The sequence below is a fragment of the Apteryx mantelli genome, chromosome 15, assembly GCF_036417845.1.
Source record: "Apteryx mantelli isolate bAptMan1 chromosome 15, bAptMan1.hap1, whole genome shotgun sequence".
In the NCBI taxonomy this organism is placed as follows: Eukaryota; Metazoa; Chordata; class Aves; order Apterygiformes; family Apterygidae; genus Apteryx; species Apteryx mantelli.
The window spans coordinates 12,374,117-12,388,115 of NC_089992.1; the positions used below are offsets into that span (position 1 = coordinate 12,374,117).

Below are 13,999 nucleotides of genomic sequence, written 5' to 3' on the forward strand. Positions count from 1 at the left end.
GCACTGCAGGTATGCAGTTTTTCAGAATTAAGTACTTCTCATTTCCAGTTTAGTAAGGTAATATTAGAAAAAAAATAGTGCTTAAACTCTGATTCAAGTCACAGAGCTACATGTTGAGAAAAAAACCCAAATCTGTAGTAGATTTCCAAATAAAAACACATTCACACAGAATAAAACTCACCGTATTAAACCAAAACTTCACAATTGGGGCATGATAAAATGCATAAAATTTCTGTGTAATTGGAAGCCTTTTTGGTTTTGCTGGCGTCTCCATATCATGCTTTTCTGAAGCACTGTCCAAGATTCTCACTTCTTTAAACACCTCCTAAAGTGAAAGGGTTGTTAATGTCACACACAGAAACACATGCTTTTAGAGATTTGTTTGGGTATTTTAAGTCTTGTTTTAGTTTTAAAAATGTAATTATTCTTTATTTTAAATTAGAAATGTTGCCTTTAGTATTTCTGCACCACCACCCCCACCCCCCTGCCGTGTTACCATAGGTATTTCATCTGCTGCAGCCTGGAAGTTGTTTTCACTGTCATCCATTGCCATTTGATGTGCATCCTGAGACTGAGGAATATGTGACATTTCAGCCTTGGTCTTATATTCCAACAGCAGTATAGCAGGGGGGAGTAAAATACTCAGTATCACCTGGAAAAGATGAAGACTAAGTGCAAACACCTTTAAAATAGTTCACAGCTATATCAAAATACCAGAATACACCAATACACAGAATATCCCCTGTAAAAGTACAAACCAAATTTCCCTGGCTTGTTAGTGAGATCAAAAAAAAAAAAAAAAAAAAAAAAAGTAGAAAAAAATAATTAGTTGTTGTTACTTATATACATACTTAAGAGGCAAAGACGACATACAGAGAGCATTCCTTGACCTGAGGATATAGGAAAGGGGAACAAACAATAAATTTCAGAATCAAAAGCCACTAGAGAGAATGTACTCCAAGCCCGAAGATCCAGAGACGTTCTGTTTACACTCTGCTCTTCAATCTACTGCCCAGAAACTCTGGAACTGTGTACTGTCAAAGCAGATTTAAAAGTATATATGAGTCTTGTTTTTCAGCTCATGGTAGAAAAATGAAGGCTAAGATAAGGATGAAGAAAACAGGTAAAAGCTATTTATTGTCATTAGCTTGTTACAAAGCAAGCAAGAAAATGGCGAATCAGTTATCAAAGAGGATTTTAGTAGGTCACAAGTTAAGTGATGCTTATTGGTATTTTGTAGGAAAGTTGTATTTCATTATATTCCTAGCAGCAATAAGTTTTTGGTGCACCACCTCAAGGAAATATGCAACCCCCATTTTGGTTCAATTGATCTGTATCATACAGGGCACCATTGGAAAACCTACTCCCAATTTGCCTACCCGTGTTTCATGCTGTACCCTCCCTTTGCTCAGTTTCTTCCTTCAAAATAAAGTATATACAAAGCTTTTCTACATCAAGTCATAAGCGCAGCCTGTAAAAAGCCAAAATGCATGAAACTATATTCTTACAGTGTTTTTCTTTTTCTGTTAATTTTTTTACCACTATATTTTTAGTAGTGGATTAGTATTCACATGATCTATTTAAGCCTCTGATTAAAGGCTACTTGCCTGTTTTCTGCCTTCTATATTTCTGTACCTTATTTAAAAAGACAATAGAGTATCAAAAGAACAGTTAACAATAAATATTTCCAGTTTTGATTATGTTATAGAAGAACTATTTTACAGAATTATTAACTTAAGCTAGAGTGGTAAAAGCTTTATACTATTTAAACACATGCTTTCCTTCTATTTAGGCCTAAATGAAGTATGTCCTGTTGACCTTTCTTACATCAATAATGAACTATGATGATGCTTACCTTGTACCATGAATTCTTCCTCATATTCAGCCTTCCCATCCACATATCTGATAACAACATTTGTGTACAAGTATGAGCTACAAATGGACGAAGCCTTGAGGACACTGCTAGCTTCAGACAAGTTGAGTTACTCCAATTTTTAAGCTCATAGGTGAGTAATTTCATTGCCATAGTCTCATCTTGCCGGAAGGACTGCTCTAACAGTTCAACTGCCAGTTGACCAAACTCACTAGAAGGAAAAAAAAAAGAGCAAAGCAATCAAAACTTAGTATGTGTACAGATGATCTTGAGTTCAAGCTTAATTTTCCTGTACAATCAAATTCTCAATAATGCAGCCCAAGTGGACTATTACCTCTCCTGTTTTCTGGCAGATATACTGCATTATAACTCAGAAGTACAGCATGTGGATTTGTGACTTCCATTAAAAAACATATGCAGACTACATACAATTATTAAAATACTATGAAGGAAAAAGTCACGCAGAAGTAAATGAATGGCACATTCAGTGCCATTTTAATTAAACTATAAGTCATGATCTGTAACAGTTCGTAAAATGGGCAACATCTAATACACAACTTTTACTAGAGCGCCACTGAATCCTTTTCAAAAAAAAAAATCAATTTTCTTCAAGTATGCTAAAAGAATAGTTAGGGTTTTGTTCATGTCTAGCCTACTGTTTTTTATGGGAAATTCAAGAACAGATCTTTAACAATAAAAAAAATGTAATTTACTTGGAATACTGTTTCAATTCTTCTGAAGTATCATCAACAAGGTCACTTTGTTTTGCTTCATATGCCATTGAACGGTATACTTTGCAAGCAACTAAGGCTTTAGCCATGGATTCCTCCCCATGCTGCCAGAAGAACAGGGCCATCTTCTGCCTCTTCATTAACACTGCCCAAAGTAACAGCTCATTGAGAGGATACGGAAAACGTCTTGTTTCAGGATCATCTATGTCTACTATTTCATCTTTGGTTCTTTTCTTTTTTCCCTCTTCTGCACCAGTGTCAATCTTTAAAATAAAATCAGAAAGTTACATTTTAAATCTCTGAATTGTTCATTATAGAAACTGTAATAAAATACAATGATCTAATGGCTCAAGCGATATGCATTTATAAAAACAGAAATGAATTTCTGAACATACTTGAGAAGCAGCTAGAACTTTCTTTCAAAATTTCAATTGAGTCTAAATCATTCAAAGAACTGAGAGACTGAATTGCTTTGATTTATAGGTCAATAGAAAAGCTGTAACTAATATTTCTACACACAAATGAAGAAAGTCATCAAGACTGCCTATAACAGAGCCAAATCATGCTCTGTCTACAAAACCATATAGTTCCCCCGTTGCTAGAACTGTGCCAAGCATAAGCTCTTGCTCCTTAATGTACCAGAGTTTATCCGGAAGACTAATATAAAGACGTTCTTTACACAATCCTGTAAGCATGCTAGATGGTTTATAAACAAGCATGAAGGCAAGACTGAAATTTCAGCTTTACACTAAAATAGCTACTATTTATTTCAGTGGCACTCAGATGTCATCCAGGTTATCCCCTCTTAAGAGCTTAAAAAGAACGAAACACCGCCGCATGCCCTCTCACGTCCGTACCTTTGGTTTGTACGGCTGTGCTGTTTTGATGAAGTGATTATGTCGCATTTTTTCTTTCTTATCTGCCCTGTTACCAAAAGGCTCATGGCTTTTACACATCTGAGGAGTATTATTTGAAGGATTTCGCCCAGATCGCTGCAACAAGAACAACAGCAAGTTGGTTTTTTGTTTTTTGTCTTTTTTTTTTAAACACCTACCTACAAGACAATATACAATCAACTGTTTACAGCCAGGTGCTTAGCTGAGCAACTGAACACTTACTTTGTCACTGAAACTGTGATGAATTTATATAACATCAACATTTAGAGCTTTCATTAAACACTTAAGAAGTATCAAATTAAAAACAATTCAAAAAAATATTACTAAAGCAACCAGTGTAACTGCCAAGAAGCTGGAATAACTGCATCCCAAGTGCTGGAGAATCAGCACATTTAGCACCCATTTTTCCCCTACAAGTAGGAAAAGGGGGAAGAACAGAAAAGTAATTGGGATGATAGAGTAAGGAAATGCATTAAAAAAAAACTTTTGTTTCTCCTCAACCCTAAAACAGCTCCTAGATGCCTTCATAGGCATTACAATTGTCTTAAAAGAACCAGTCCACCGAAAAAAAGAACAAAATAATATGGCTCGTCTTTTTCAAAATATGTGTGTGTATATATATATATATAAAAATCTATTTTTTAATCATGAACATATGAAGCAGTTTGTCTTATTATCCAACTGCCACATACCCGATTGTTCCCGCTGAGACTATTGTATATAGCTCTAAAGCGTTTTCTTGTATAGGTGCATCTATAGGTTCCTCCCATCAAATATTCAATAACCAGCCCCACATCAATCAGGTTGATTTTATATCCTGGAGGAAGATTTCCCTAGAAATACAAAAGGTACTTTTAGTTTTGCAAATTATAATCTTAATTTAATCTTGCTTAGAATGTTTCTACATGTTACATCATAATTCTAAATAAAAAAAACAAATTAAGCCTTTCATGATAAAAACCTATCTACATGGCTCAATATTTAGTAGTTTCAAAGGAGACATGGTTGTAGTTTTTTTTCTGTATGATCTTCCCTAGCAGGATGTACGTTTGTTCTGCTGTGGGGTTTTTTGTTTAACAGCCAAAATGACTCCACCTGTTCATATCAGCTTCCAACCCCTCAAAAAGCAAAACAATCAGAAGCAAGAGGAAAAAAGACAACACTCATCAGGTTTAGTGCACATCTGTCTGGCAATGAGGCGCTAGGCATGCAACTGCAAATCTTGGAAATAACAGTATGACTGCAGAGAGGTAGCTTATTGCTTCAATCAAACCTAATTAATAACTCCAAGATTAAATTGACAAATGAGAGACATAAAAAAAACAAAAAAACCCACCCACACACCACCACCAACCTAATACGGCTATTTGACAGATTTTTACATTTACAGCATACCTGTTTGACATCCCGAACAAGATGAAAGAGAGTTGGGTTAGTTGGGCCTTGTTTCTTTATAAAACAGAAGAGGGGGGGGAAAAAAAAAACGTTGGAGTGAGAAATTAGAAGTGCAAAGACAACATGAGAAGATTACAATAGAAGTCCCCCAGTATTATCACATGTTGACTCAAAAAAAAATCCTAGTTTTTAAAAACAAGTAGTAACCATTAAAGGCAAATATTTCAAATTGTAATATTAAGTACAGAGTATTTCCTTATTGTTTCATTTTACAACTTTGATGGTACTTCTGATTTGAGACATAATTAACCCACCTATAATTTGTCCACAAAGGAAAAAAAAAACAGAATGCAAACAGCAACAATATGCATATTGTTTGTTATAAAAATTATACAAACAAGTTTTAACAAATAGCCATTTTAAGTTACAGGAACACACACACACACTGATATTCGTGTTTAGAGAATTGAAGGATCCACAATAAAAGCTCCCTTACTTTTTAAATTTGTAATCTGAACATTCCCACTTTTTACCAAAGATGATTTTTCTTCTTTTTCCGATTTCCTGTGAAGGCAGGAACTGCTATACTTTTAGACATATGGTTACCCTGGCACCAATACAGATCTTGATTAAAAAAAGCACATCAAGTGAAGGGGGAAAAAAAAAAAAAAAAAAAGCAACACCATAAAACATTAATTTAAAAGTCTGATCATGTGGTCTCCTATATACAAGTTTATTAACAAATTAATTTCAAGGCTTTTCTTGTCATAACCAGATAATGAGAGTGTTAATGCAAGCCTAAAACATATTTATATACTATTCACTACTCATGGTTAGTTTTTGACAAAAAGGTTTTTTTTGTTTTTTGGTAAATACTTAATGTTATACAAAAGTTACCTTAAAATTTTTAAATCAGCATTCATGGAAACAATTTTTCTATGCAATGTTTATAACCATGTAGGTTCACAAAATAAGCTATTTTTACAATTATTATTTATTACATTATTTATTATGGTAAGATCAACAGCTATAGACAGAATTCACCTTATGAATATTGTCTATGGACTTTGTTTTACGTGCAAGTTTCAGTCATCTGGCTCTCTCTTGTTTTCTTCCCCACTGTGATTTACATTTCACACGTTCCACAACTGTGCTGCAATTTCCTCTTTAGTATCTATACCCAAATATCAGACTCAAATGAACACCCTGCTAACAAACTGTTTCTGGTGCCATTTCTGGAGAGCCAGAAAGCAGCTGTGGCACTGCAACGCAGCCAGACAGCATGCGCTTCTCAACTCCAACCTCCTGTGAAGGATTGGCCTTATCATCATCACATGGCACGTAGGCTAGTGCACATGACCCAGTGCACAACACTGAGCAAATAAAAAGCTTTTCTAAAAAGCAATCTGTTTAAAAAGCAGTCATTCACTTACTGTATTATAAAGTTCTTCCAGCCTGGGAATTGTAAGGAACTTGTGCATGCTTACGCCGTTCTCAATCAGAAGTTTCACAAATGCAACTCTATCCATCACAAGGGCATCTAACATAGCCTGTTCCAGGGAGCCAACCTACAACAAACGAGTACAGGCTAGAGGCTGGAGAGAACCGGTAAAAATGCACTGAGATGAGTATACTTAGGTTACAAATTGATCTCATTCCTTTACAGAGGGCAGATCCTTTTATGTCTACAAAGATGCCACCTTGGGTTCAGGAAATCGCCTGAGCTTCACACAATTACATGATGAGAGAATATTCTGAGAACTTATTGCTGGGTGTTTTCTCTGGTCCTATACTCTTCCACAGAGATCTCTTATTGACATGCTCACCAGACTAAATTGACATTTAGTCTAACATAGTTCAGCTGTTCTCATATATTGACATTGGATGAAAGGTAGGAAGACATAAAACATTTAAAGCACAATTTGCTCCAAAGACAAATGCTCAGGACTATCCCTGCTATCAACAAGCCTTCCAGTACGTACTTTTGACTGTGCAGTCCCATAAGATTGTATTTTATCTTTATAGTAATAGGGGAAAAGGCAAGATCACAATGTAGTTTTCAAACTAATTTACAAACTACAAAAAATAGGTACTTTCTCCCTCTCCCTGAAAGAGGCAGCAGTGCTGCCAACCAAAGTTAATATATGTATTTTGCTAGCTACTTTTTAAGAATGTTACATGATTGTATAACTGTAAAAAAAGAAAGAACATCTGAACAACATGAATTCAGCTTTCATCTTTTGCAATGTCTTTTCTCCCCTATTTATTCGCAATGCTTAGCACATTTCTAAAATTCTTGGACTATTTTTAAGCACACAATAATAAAACAGTTATAAATCTATCAAGTATTCAGAAATTACTGTCCTAAAATAAACGTGTCAGTATTCTACAGACTATCTTAAGTCAAAAGACTCATTCTTTGCAGAAAGTTGAGTTTCTCTCTCAGAAAATGCCATTCTGCTTAATCTAGACTGCATACATACCAGCCATTGCTGCCCATAAACAAAAACATGATTTTTGGCAATGTCAACTCTATCCCATGCAAGTGTAAGGACAAGTTGGTCAAATGCAGATGCATTCGTGCCTTAAGAAACAAAACACAATGAAAAAAATTAAATGAATTAAGATATAAAACATTAAACAATTCTTACTTCTTAAAGCAGTCAAATCAAGTAATACAGCATAACTTTGTGGTAGATATTTTATCAGTTATGACATAGATTATGACACTGTAAAATGAGAAAGCATACTAGATAATTATTTGCTTAAAAAATAAAGATTCCTACAGATTATATTTTATAAATATTCCAGTATATAATCACTGAACTACAATAGCTGGGGATTCTAAATGCTCTTTAAAGTCTCACCTTTTAGCAATGCTGTAAGTATCGCAACATCAATGTCTTGATGTTCATCTGACCCAATATGAAAAACAGTAATCTGTTCAAAACAAAATACATTTATTTTTAAACACATGTTCTTCCTATTCTATTGGACAAAGCTGATTAGCCCCAGTCTTTTATATCAGGAATTGAAATAACATTGAAAAAAATCTGTTTATCTTCAATGCATTTTAAATCTACACTCAATTTAAATCTTACCTTCAGTGTGTACTCTAGACTGTTTTCCTAAGTGGGGGCCACAAAAAACAACCTTTTATGAGAAAAGCAAAGTAGAAACCCTTTACACTCTTCAATGTCTTTTCGCACTATGATGACAATTCTCTATTGGCTATCACAGTATCTCTATCAGCTACCACACAGTATTCTGTTTACCTCCCCAGTTCATTCTAGATTACAAGATTAACCTGCCAGCAAATGTGTTTAGCTGAACATGTCAACTTAAGAACTCGGAACAGCATAATAAGGTCTCCAAATGAGACACCAGTACCTGAATTCAGGCCATATATAAAAGAGCTATATATAATAGTTCAGGCTCTATTAAGTGCTTTTACTTTAAGCATTCAACGATAGCAGTCTTTCATTTGTACGCTAATAACTAAAAGACAAAGCAGAACACCTAAAGGCTTTCAAAAAATATAATAAAATAAAAACAAGAAAAAAAGGAAAAAACCCACAAACAAAATAAATACATATACAGAACTATAAACAAAACAGAATCCTATCAGTTGAAAACAGATAGGATTGGAAACAAGGAAGTAACTTCAATTACCAGAAGTAATCACAAGAATGAAGTCTCTCTTGGCCATGAGATAAAGTATACAAAAAAACCCTAGATTTGACTATCTTCTGTGTTTGGAAAGATATATTATGGCCAGAAAAAATTTAAGAACTTGATCATAGAAAACATTTTGAGAAAGGATTTCATTTTAGATACACAAATGCATGTACCTTACATAAAGATTTTCTATAGTGATATCTACTTACAAGTTCTTTTTTTTTCATGCATTCCAGCAATGTCTGAAACAGATGAACCGCTTCACTTTGACCAAAATTAAATGTCTTCTTGATAGTTGAAATGATTTCAGGCTCTGCACCCTCAGGAACATTCCTGAGATTATAACAAACAGAGAAACACAAATTGTTATATATGAACAGCAGGAACAGCCACACATTTAATTAGTCTGAACATGTCCATTCAAAGTCCTGCCATTTATAAGCTTATAATTGTTTCAGGGGCAAAAGCTTGGGCAACCATTATAATGAAGTATAGGTTGCTTAATCTAAGACTTTCTGCTACTGCCTCCTAAAAGTAACTCAACCTCTCTCCCTTTCCTTCCCAAACTCAGTTCTGAGATATTCTCAGGTAAGTACTCTCCCCTCTGAGCAAGATCTGCATCTGATCTCGTTCTCAATGGACAAAGCTGTCTGGTTTAGCGCTACATTTATCTCCTCCTCCTGGTCCTGAGGCAGTCCCTGCAGCTAGTATCCAACATGTTTAAAGATTTAAGCAAATCTGGCAGCTAACTGGAAGCCACTGAGGACTGCGGACCACAAGCAAATCACATTTTGTTTTTGAAACTATGAACAGACAATTGTTTTCTGCACTTAAGTTTATATAAAGTTAAATTTTAACACTACTCAGAAGAAATAATATAGATACTTTTCCTGTTCCCTTTTCAGGCAAGCTACTACCATGCAATAACTAATGGCATACAAGTATTTCCATTCAATCAAGTCAAGTGATATTTTCAAGCAACTTGGTAATGTATTCAGGATAAGTCATTCTCACATCTCTGGAAGGTCTGGCCAGCTCTGACTTCTGTTGAGCAAAACAGTATATTGTGCATACTTAAAAAGTCATGTTAGTCACTTAGCAGGTTACTGCTGCTTAGTTTAAATCTGGGGTCAAAGCAGACAGAGCATTTAAATTGATAGTTGGGTGCTCTAGTTACAACAGTATAACACAATTACTGCACATTAGTGAAGTCACATGCGAGATGTTTCCCCTTATTTAGGATATAGGTGTATCTACTTTTCCTCTCCTTTTGTAAGTATTGCTAAAGCAAGCCCACCATGCCAGTTGCCCCAGATTCTGTAGATGTCACATGGGAGGAAGCCAGAACTGGAAAGAAATCTCAGTCTTTAGCCAAAGTGATTATTCGCAGCCAACCTGGAAAACTGTATCACATGCAATATTACACTCTTTTAGCTTTTGTCTTTCCATAGATAAAGCTCTTGCACAAATTCATTAAAGGACTACTCTCAAAAGACATCTCTATATAACTGAGAGTTTGACTAGAAGTACTACAACTTACCCTCCCTCCTCCGTTTGCTTGTGAACATACGCCAATATGTCTGCAGCTCTACCAGTTCCTTCACATACTACCACTGGCACAGGAGGACTTTCTTGAAGGAAGTCTAAAACTGTGAGTATGACGTTGGGTCCACCTTCAAATACAAGTGCTACCACAGGCACACCTTGGCCAATTCCTATAAAGTTGTAAATACACAAACAAATCCCTATTTTTCAATTTTTTTTTTTTTAGACCTTTGTCAGTATAAATGAAAACGTAAGCATAAAACATGAAGCATTTCACCAGGTCTAGCAAAAGAAGTTTTTAGTGTCAAAGTTACAGGAGGGGCATATACTAACAGACAAGGTTAACATTTGAAGGTCAATAAATAACAAACAAGCATTATTTGTCATTATTTTATCTACACAAATGCAATAACAAGGGTAGACATTTCACATATCTAAAATGCAAAAATACATTCTCTCTCAAAATATCTACTTTTCTTGCTGGAGAGTTCTAGCTATAGTCAAACACTATTATTTCCATTCTCTTTTACCAGCCACAGCTACAGCACAACTATTTTGCAAGCTATTCACACTGATTGCTTTTTCAGCTCTTGCCTTCTACTTACACCACTCTATTCTAGGTACATGGTCACTGACTCACCCTGAAATGTCAGATTTTTGCCAGGACATACAGATTTAGGGCTGCCAATTTTCTCACTGTTGTTTGTCAAAGATGCATTAAATAGCAAGATCAAGTGGGGAAACAGTAGATTCCAAAACAAAACATTTTACTCCAAATAACAACTTACTTTAAAACCATTTATTCCAAAATACAAAGAACAGCTAGGTCATATAATGGGTTCGACAATTTTTTTTTTTTTTTTTAAACAAACTACAGCAAGTTAATGTCATAAAACATCTTAGAATTGGGTTGAAAACAAGTCACAAACAGAGGTGTAAGAAATACTTGAAATCAAGGATTCTTCACTGGATAAATGCAATCTGGATTTCTTGCAGAACTGATGATGAAGTAAAGTACTGATCTATTTGTGCATGCTTGAAAGAATTGCATACACCTTTGCCAACTAAAAACAGTTAACGGAAACAATGTAGTAGGTACATATGCAATGCTAGCGCATTCACTTTACATTTTTAACAGACCAAGCATGCCCATTCTATTGGATGAAAGTTAAAATGCTGTTCAGCATACATTTTAACTATTGCTAATGCACAGTTTTAAGCACTGGGTTTTTTTTTTGTTTTTTGGGTATTTTTTTTTTGGGGGGGGGGGGCCTGCAAAGAAGCCAGATAAATACAATAGAACACACAATCTACAAAACAGAAGAGATATTCCTCACAGGAACACTCCCAAACTACTGCAGGAAAGTGAAAATTTTTCTTTAGATAACCCTGTTTCCCCTCCTGCACACCAGTAATTTCCAAAGAAGGGAAAATGTACCTAATTTGCACACAGGTACATGGAAACCCTGCTATTGACAGGGAATATCATGGAAGAATTCTTATAAGAATAAGAAAAACACACACACAGCTCCATAGCTAGGAAAGCACTACATAAAGTCACTGCTTCCTCACACAAACATAGATGATGTTTTCCAAACTCAGTTTCTCTATTGTGGAACTGCAAGCAATCACCATCAAAAACATTAATCAGACTGGTAAGGCCTGACTACACACTAATAACTCAAATGATGTCTATTTACTTTATCAAAGCAAAATTGCCAGCTTTGTTCAAATGAGGAATTTTCCTCTCTGGTTTCAGAGAAATCCTAAGTCTTTCAGCAACTCCTAAGGTCCAAAGCAGCAGCTGAAATGATGTGCAAAATGGTTGTTTACCAGAAGTAAGGTTGAAACATGCAAAAAAAACCCTAGTTTTTGTATTTTCTCATTTGAATATTTGACATAAACATCTTATTCAGTAAAGCATAGTAACACTCAGTCTTTGGTCATCATGATTACTTACTTGCATGGATCCGTTGCAAATTAATAGTTTTTTCCAGTTCTCTCCGTAATTTAACTTCTGCTCCATACTTTCCAACTGTTCCATCATCCACCAGAATGAAATGGGAATGGAGATTATTTAGGACATTTAATTTACTTAATGGGTTTAACAAGGTTTGATATGGAGCAACCACCTAAGTATAAGCACACAACAATATATTTTACTTTAAAGATTCAAATCAGTCCCTGTGAAACTTAGCTATTTGTCTAGACACAACAGATGGAAAACAACAAGCACTAACACATGTAAGTATGCCTTGGGTCAGGATACACCAACAGCTGTAGCTAGCTACGTAACTTCGTGCAGCAAAACAGGTAACTATCACAAAAGAATTTGGTTCTGAAGGATAATAGAGAAAAGGTCCCTTGAAAAGGTGTCTGTCTACAAGCAAAACTTGTGACCACTCTGGCAAACATTAGCCTGGAAGATTCAGTAAATGCAAATTCTCCATAATACTTCAGCATTTTTGCTATTTGATTCACTAATGCCGGGGGGAGGGGGGGAAACCACACACACTTGAGAACAAGCTCCTCCTCTAGTGCATTTGCATTTTGCAACTTGTTTACCCTAAAGACCTTGCCTAAGTCACAGATGTCAGTGCATCTTCACTATAAAGCAAGCATTCCAATGTTGCAAAGGCAGTGAAAAAACACGCTTGAGCAGATTTGACAAAAAATAAGTCATGTAGATAATTATTTCAATTAGATAAGTTTATCCTTACATCTCTTCCAACAAGGTCATTTCTGTTTTCAATTACTCCCCATGGAGCAATCCCAATAGTGCAAATCTTTCGAGATGATCTGGAAGCATGTTCTCTTAGAGCATCACCAACATGTTTTGCAACACCTGTTTGTGCACAAAAACAATTCCAATATATTGAGTACCACATCTTATTAAAGAATAGCTTTAAGAAATACACCTATTTTATTAATTTGGCCTGTTAAGGAGCTGAGAACTCATTTTACAGAGCACCAAAGAAAAAGCACCCATACAGTGCACAACACCTACTACTAGGAGACAAAGCACCACACATTAGTAATGCAACAAAATAAGTATTAGCTTAGAGAGAACTAAAAGACAGCTTCCAGTACATTACTGTACTTGTTTTAATCACAAATAAAGCAATAAGAAGTGGAAGTTTTTCCTCCTGCAGTTTGAAAACCATTGTGTTGTTTGTCCTTGAGGGACAATACAGCAGGCCATTTCAAGCTATATATGTTCAAAATGTGTGATAAAATATTTTAAATTCACTTGACCAAACTAAAACTTGAAAAACACTTTGCTTTAAGATACAGCTAGGCAGCCATTAAATCTTTTGGCTTTTATAAGCTATAATCCAGTTAACTGTGCACATTCACTTGTACTTTTCTTACCTGTGTTAACTCCTCCAGTTATAATCCAGGCTCCTGTTGTTACTGCAGCTTTAATAAGACCTTTGCCAAGCAACTGCTTGATGCGTGGGTGAAGTTCAAATTTCTGCATGCCCCCATGTACAGATATAACAAGCTTCGGCAACTCCATCTGCCATTCTTTAAGCATAAGTTGCAGAATAGCTTCAGGCTTAGTGTCATATGACAATCGCACATACTGAAGACAAAAGAAAAAAAGTTGAGTTAAAAGGTTCTTAGAAGAAACCATCACACAATCAGCGAGGAAAAACAACAACCAGAACATATTTCAGGAAATATTCTCCTAACCCTGGCTACAGAAAATTTAATTTATTTCCACGAAACAAGGCAGATGCAGTAAGTAGACAAATTTACATCATGCCCTCCAAAATTAAGGCCAAGATAGTTAATAGTTTTGAAAGCAAGTTTTGAAAAGGGGAAAAGGCTACAGAAATATGATGTTATTCCATTCTGCTGACACAGTGCCCTAGAAA

At 35.3% G+C, this 13,999-nt stretch overlaps 1 protein-coding gene across 1 annotated transcript in view; it reads right to left on the reverse strand.

Moving 5' to 3' along the window:
- Positions 1-13,999, reverse strand: part of TRPM7 (transient receptor potential cation channel subfamily M member 7) — a 62,124-nt gene that overhangs the window by 19,822 nt on the left and 28,303 nt on the right. Inside the window, exons 5-19 of the mRNA XM_067305853.1 lie at positions 13,491-13,704; positions 12,839-12,963; positions 12,079-12,250; positions 10,114-10,288; positions 8,783-8,906; positions 7,763-7,835; positions 7,379-7,479; positions 6,329-6,463; positions 4,896-4,949; positions 4,193-4,333; positions 3,462-3,596; positions 2,587-2,867; positions 1,856-2,084; positions 497-652; positions 182-325 (exon numbers count right to left, since the gene is read on the reverse strand). Coding sequence (XP_067161954.1) covers positions 182-325; positions 497-652; positions 1,856-2,084; positions 2,587-2,867; positions 3,462-3,596; positions 4,193-4,333; positions 4,896-4,949; positions 6,329-6,463; positions 7,379-7,479; positions 7,763-7,835; positions 8,783-8,906; positions 10,114-10,288; positions 12,079-12,250; positions 12,839-12,963; positions 13,491-13,704 — 2,259 coding nt within the window. The remainder of the gene's footprint in view (positions 1-181; positions 326-496; positions 653-1,855; positions 2,085-2,586; positions 2,868-3,461; positions 3,597-4,192; positions 4,334-4,895; positions 4,950-6,328; positions 6,464-7,378; positions 7,480-7,762; positions 7,836-8,782; positions 8,907-10,113; positions 10,289-12,078; positions 12,251-12,838; positions 12,964-13,490; positions 13,705-13,999) is intronic.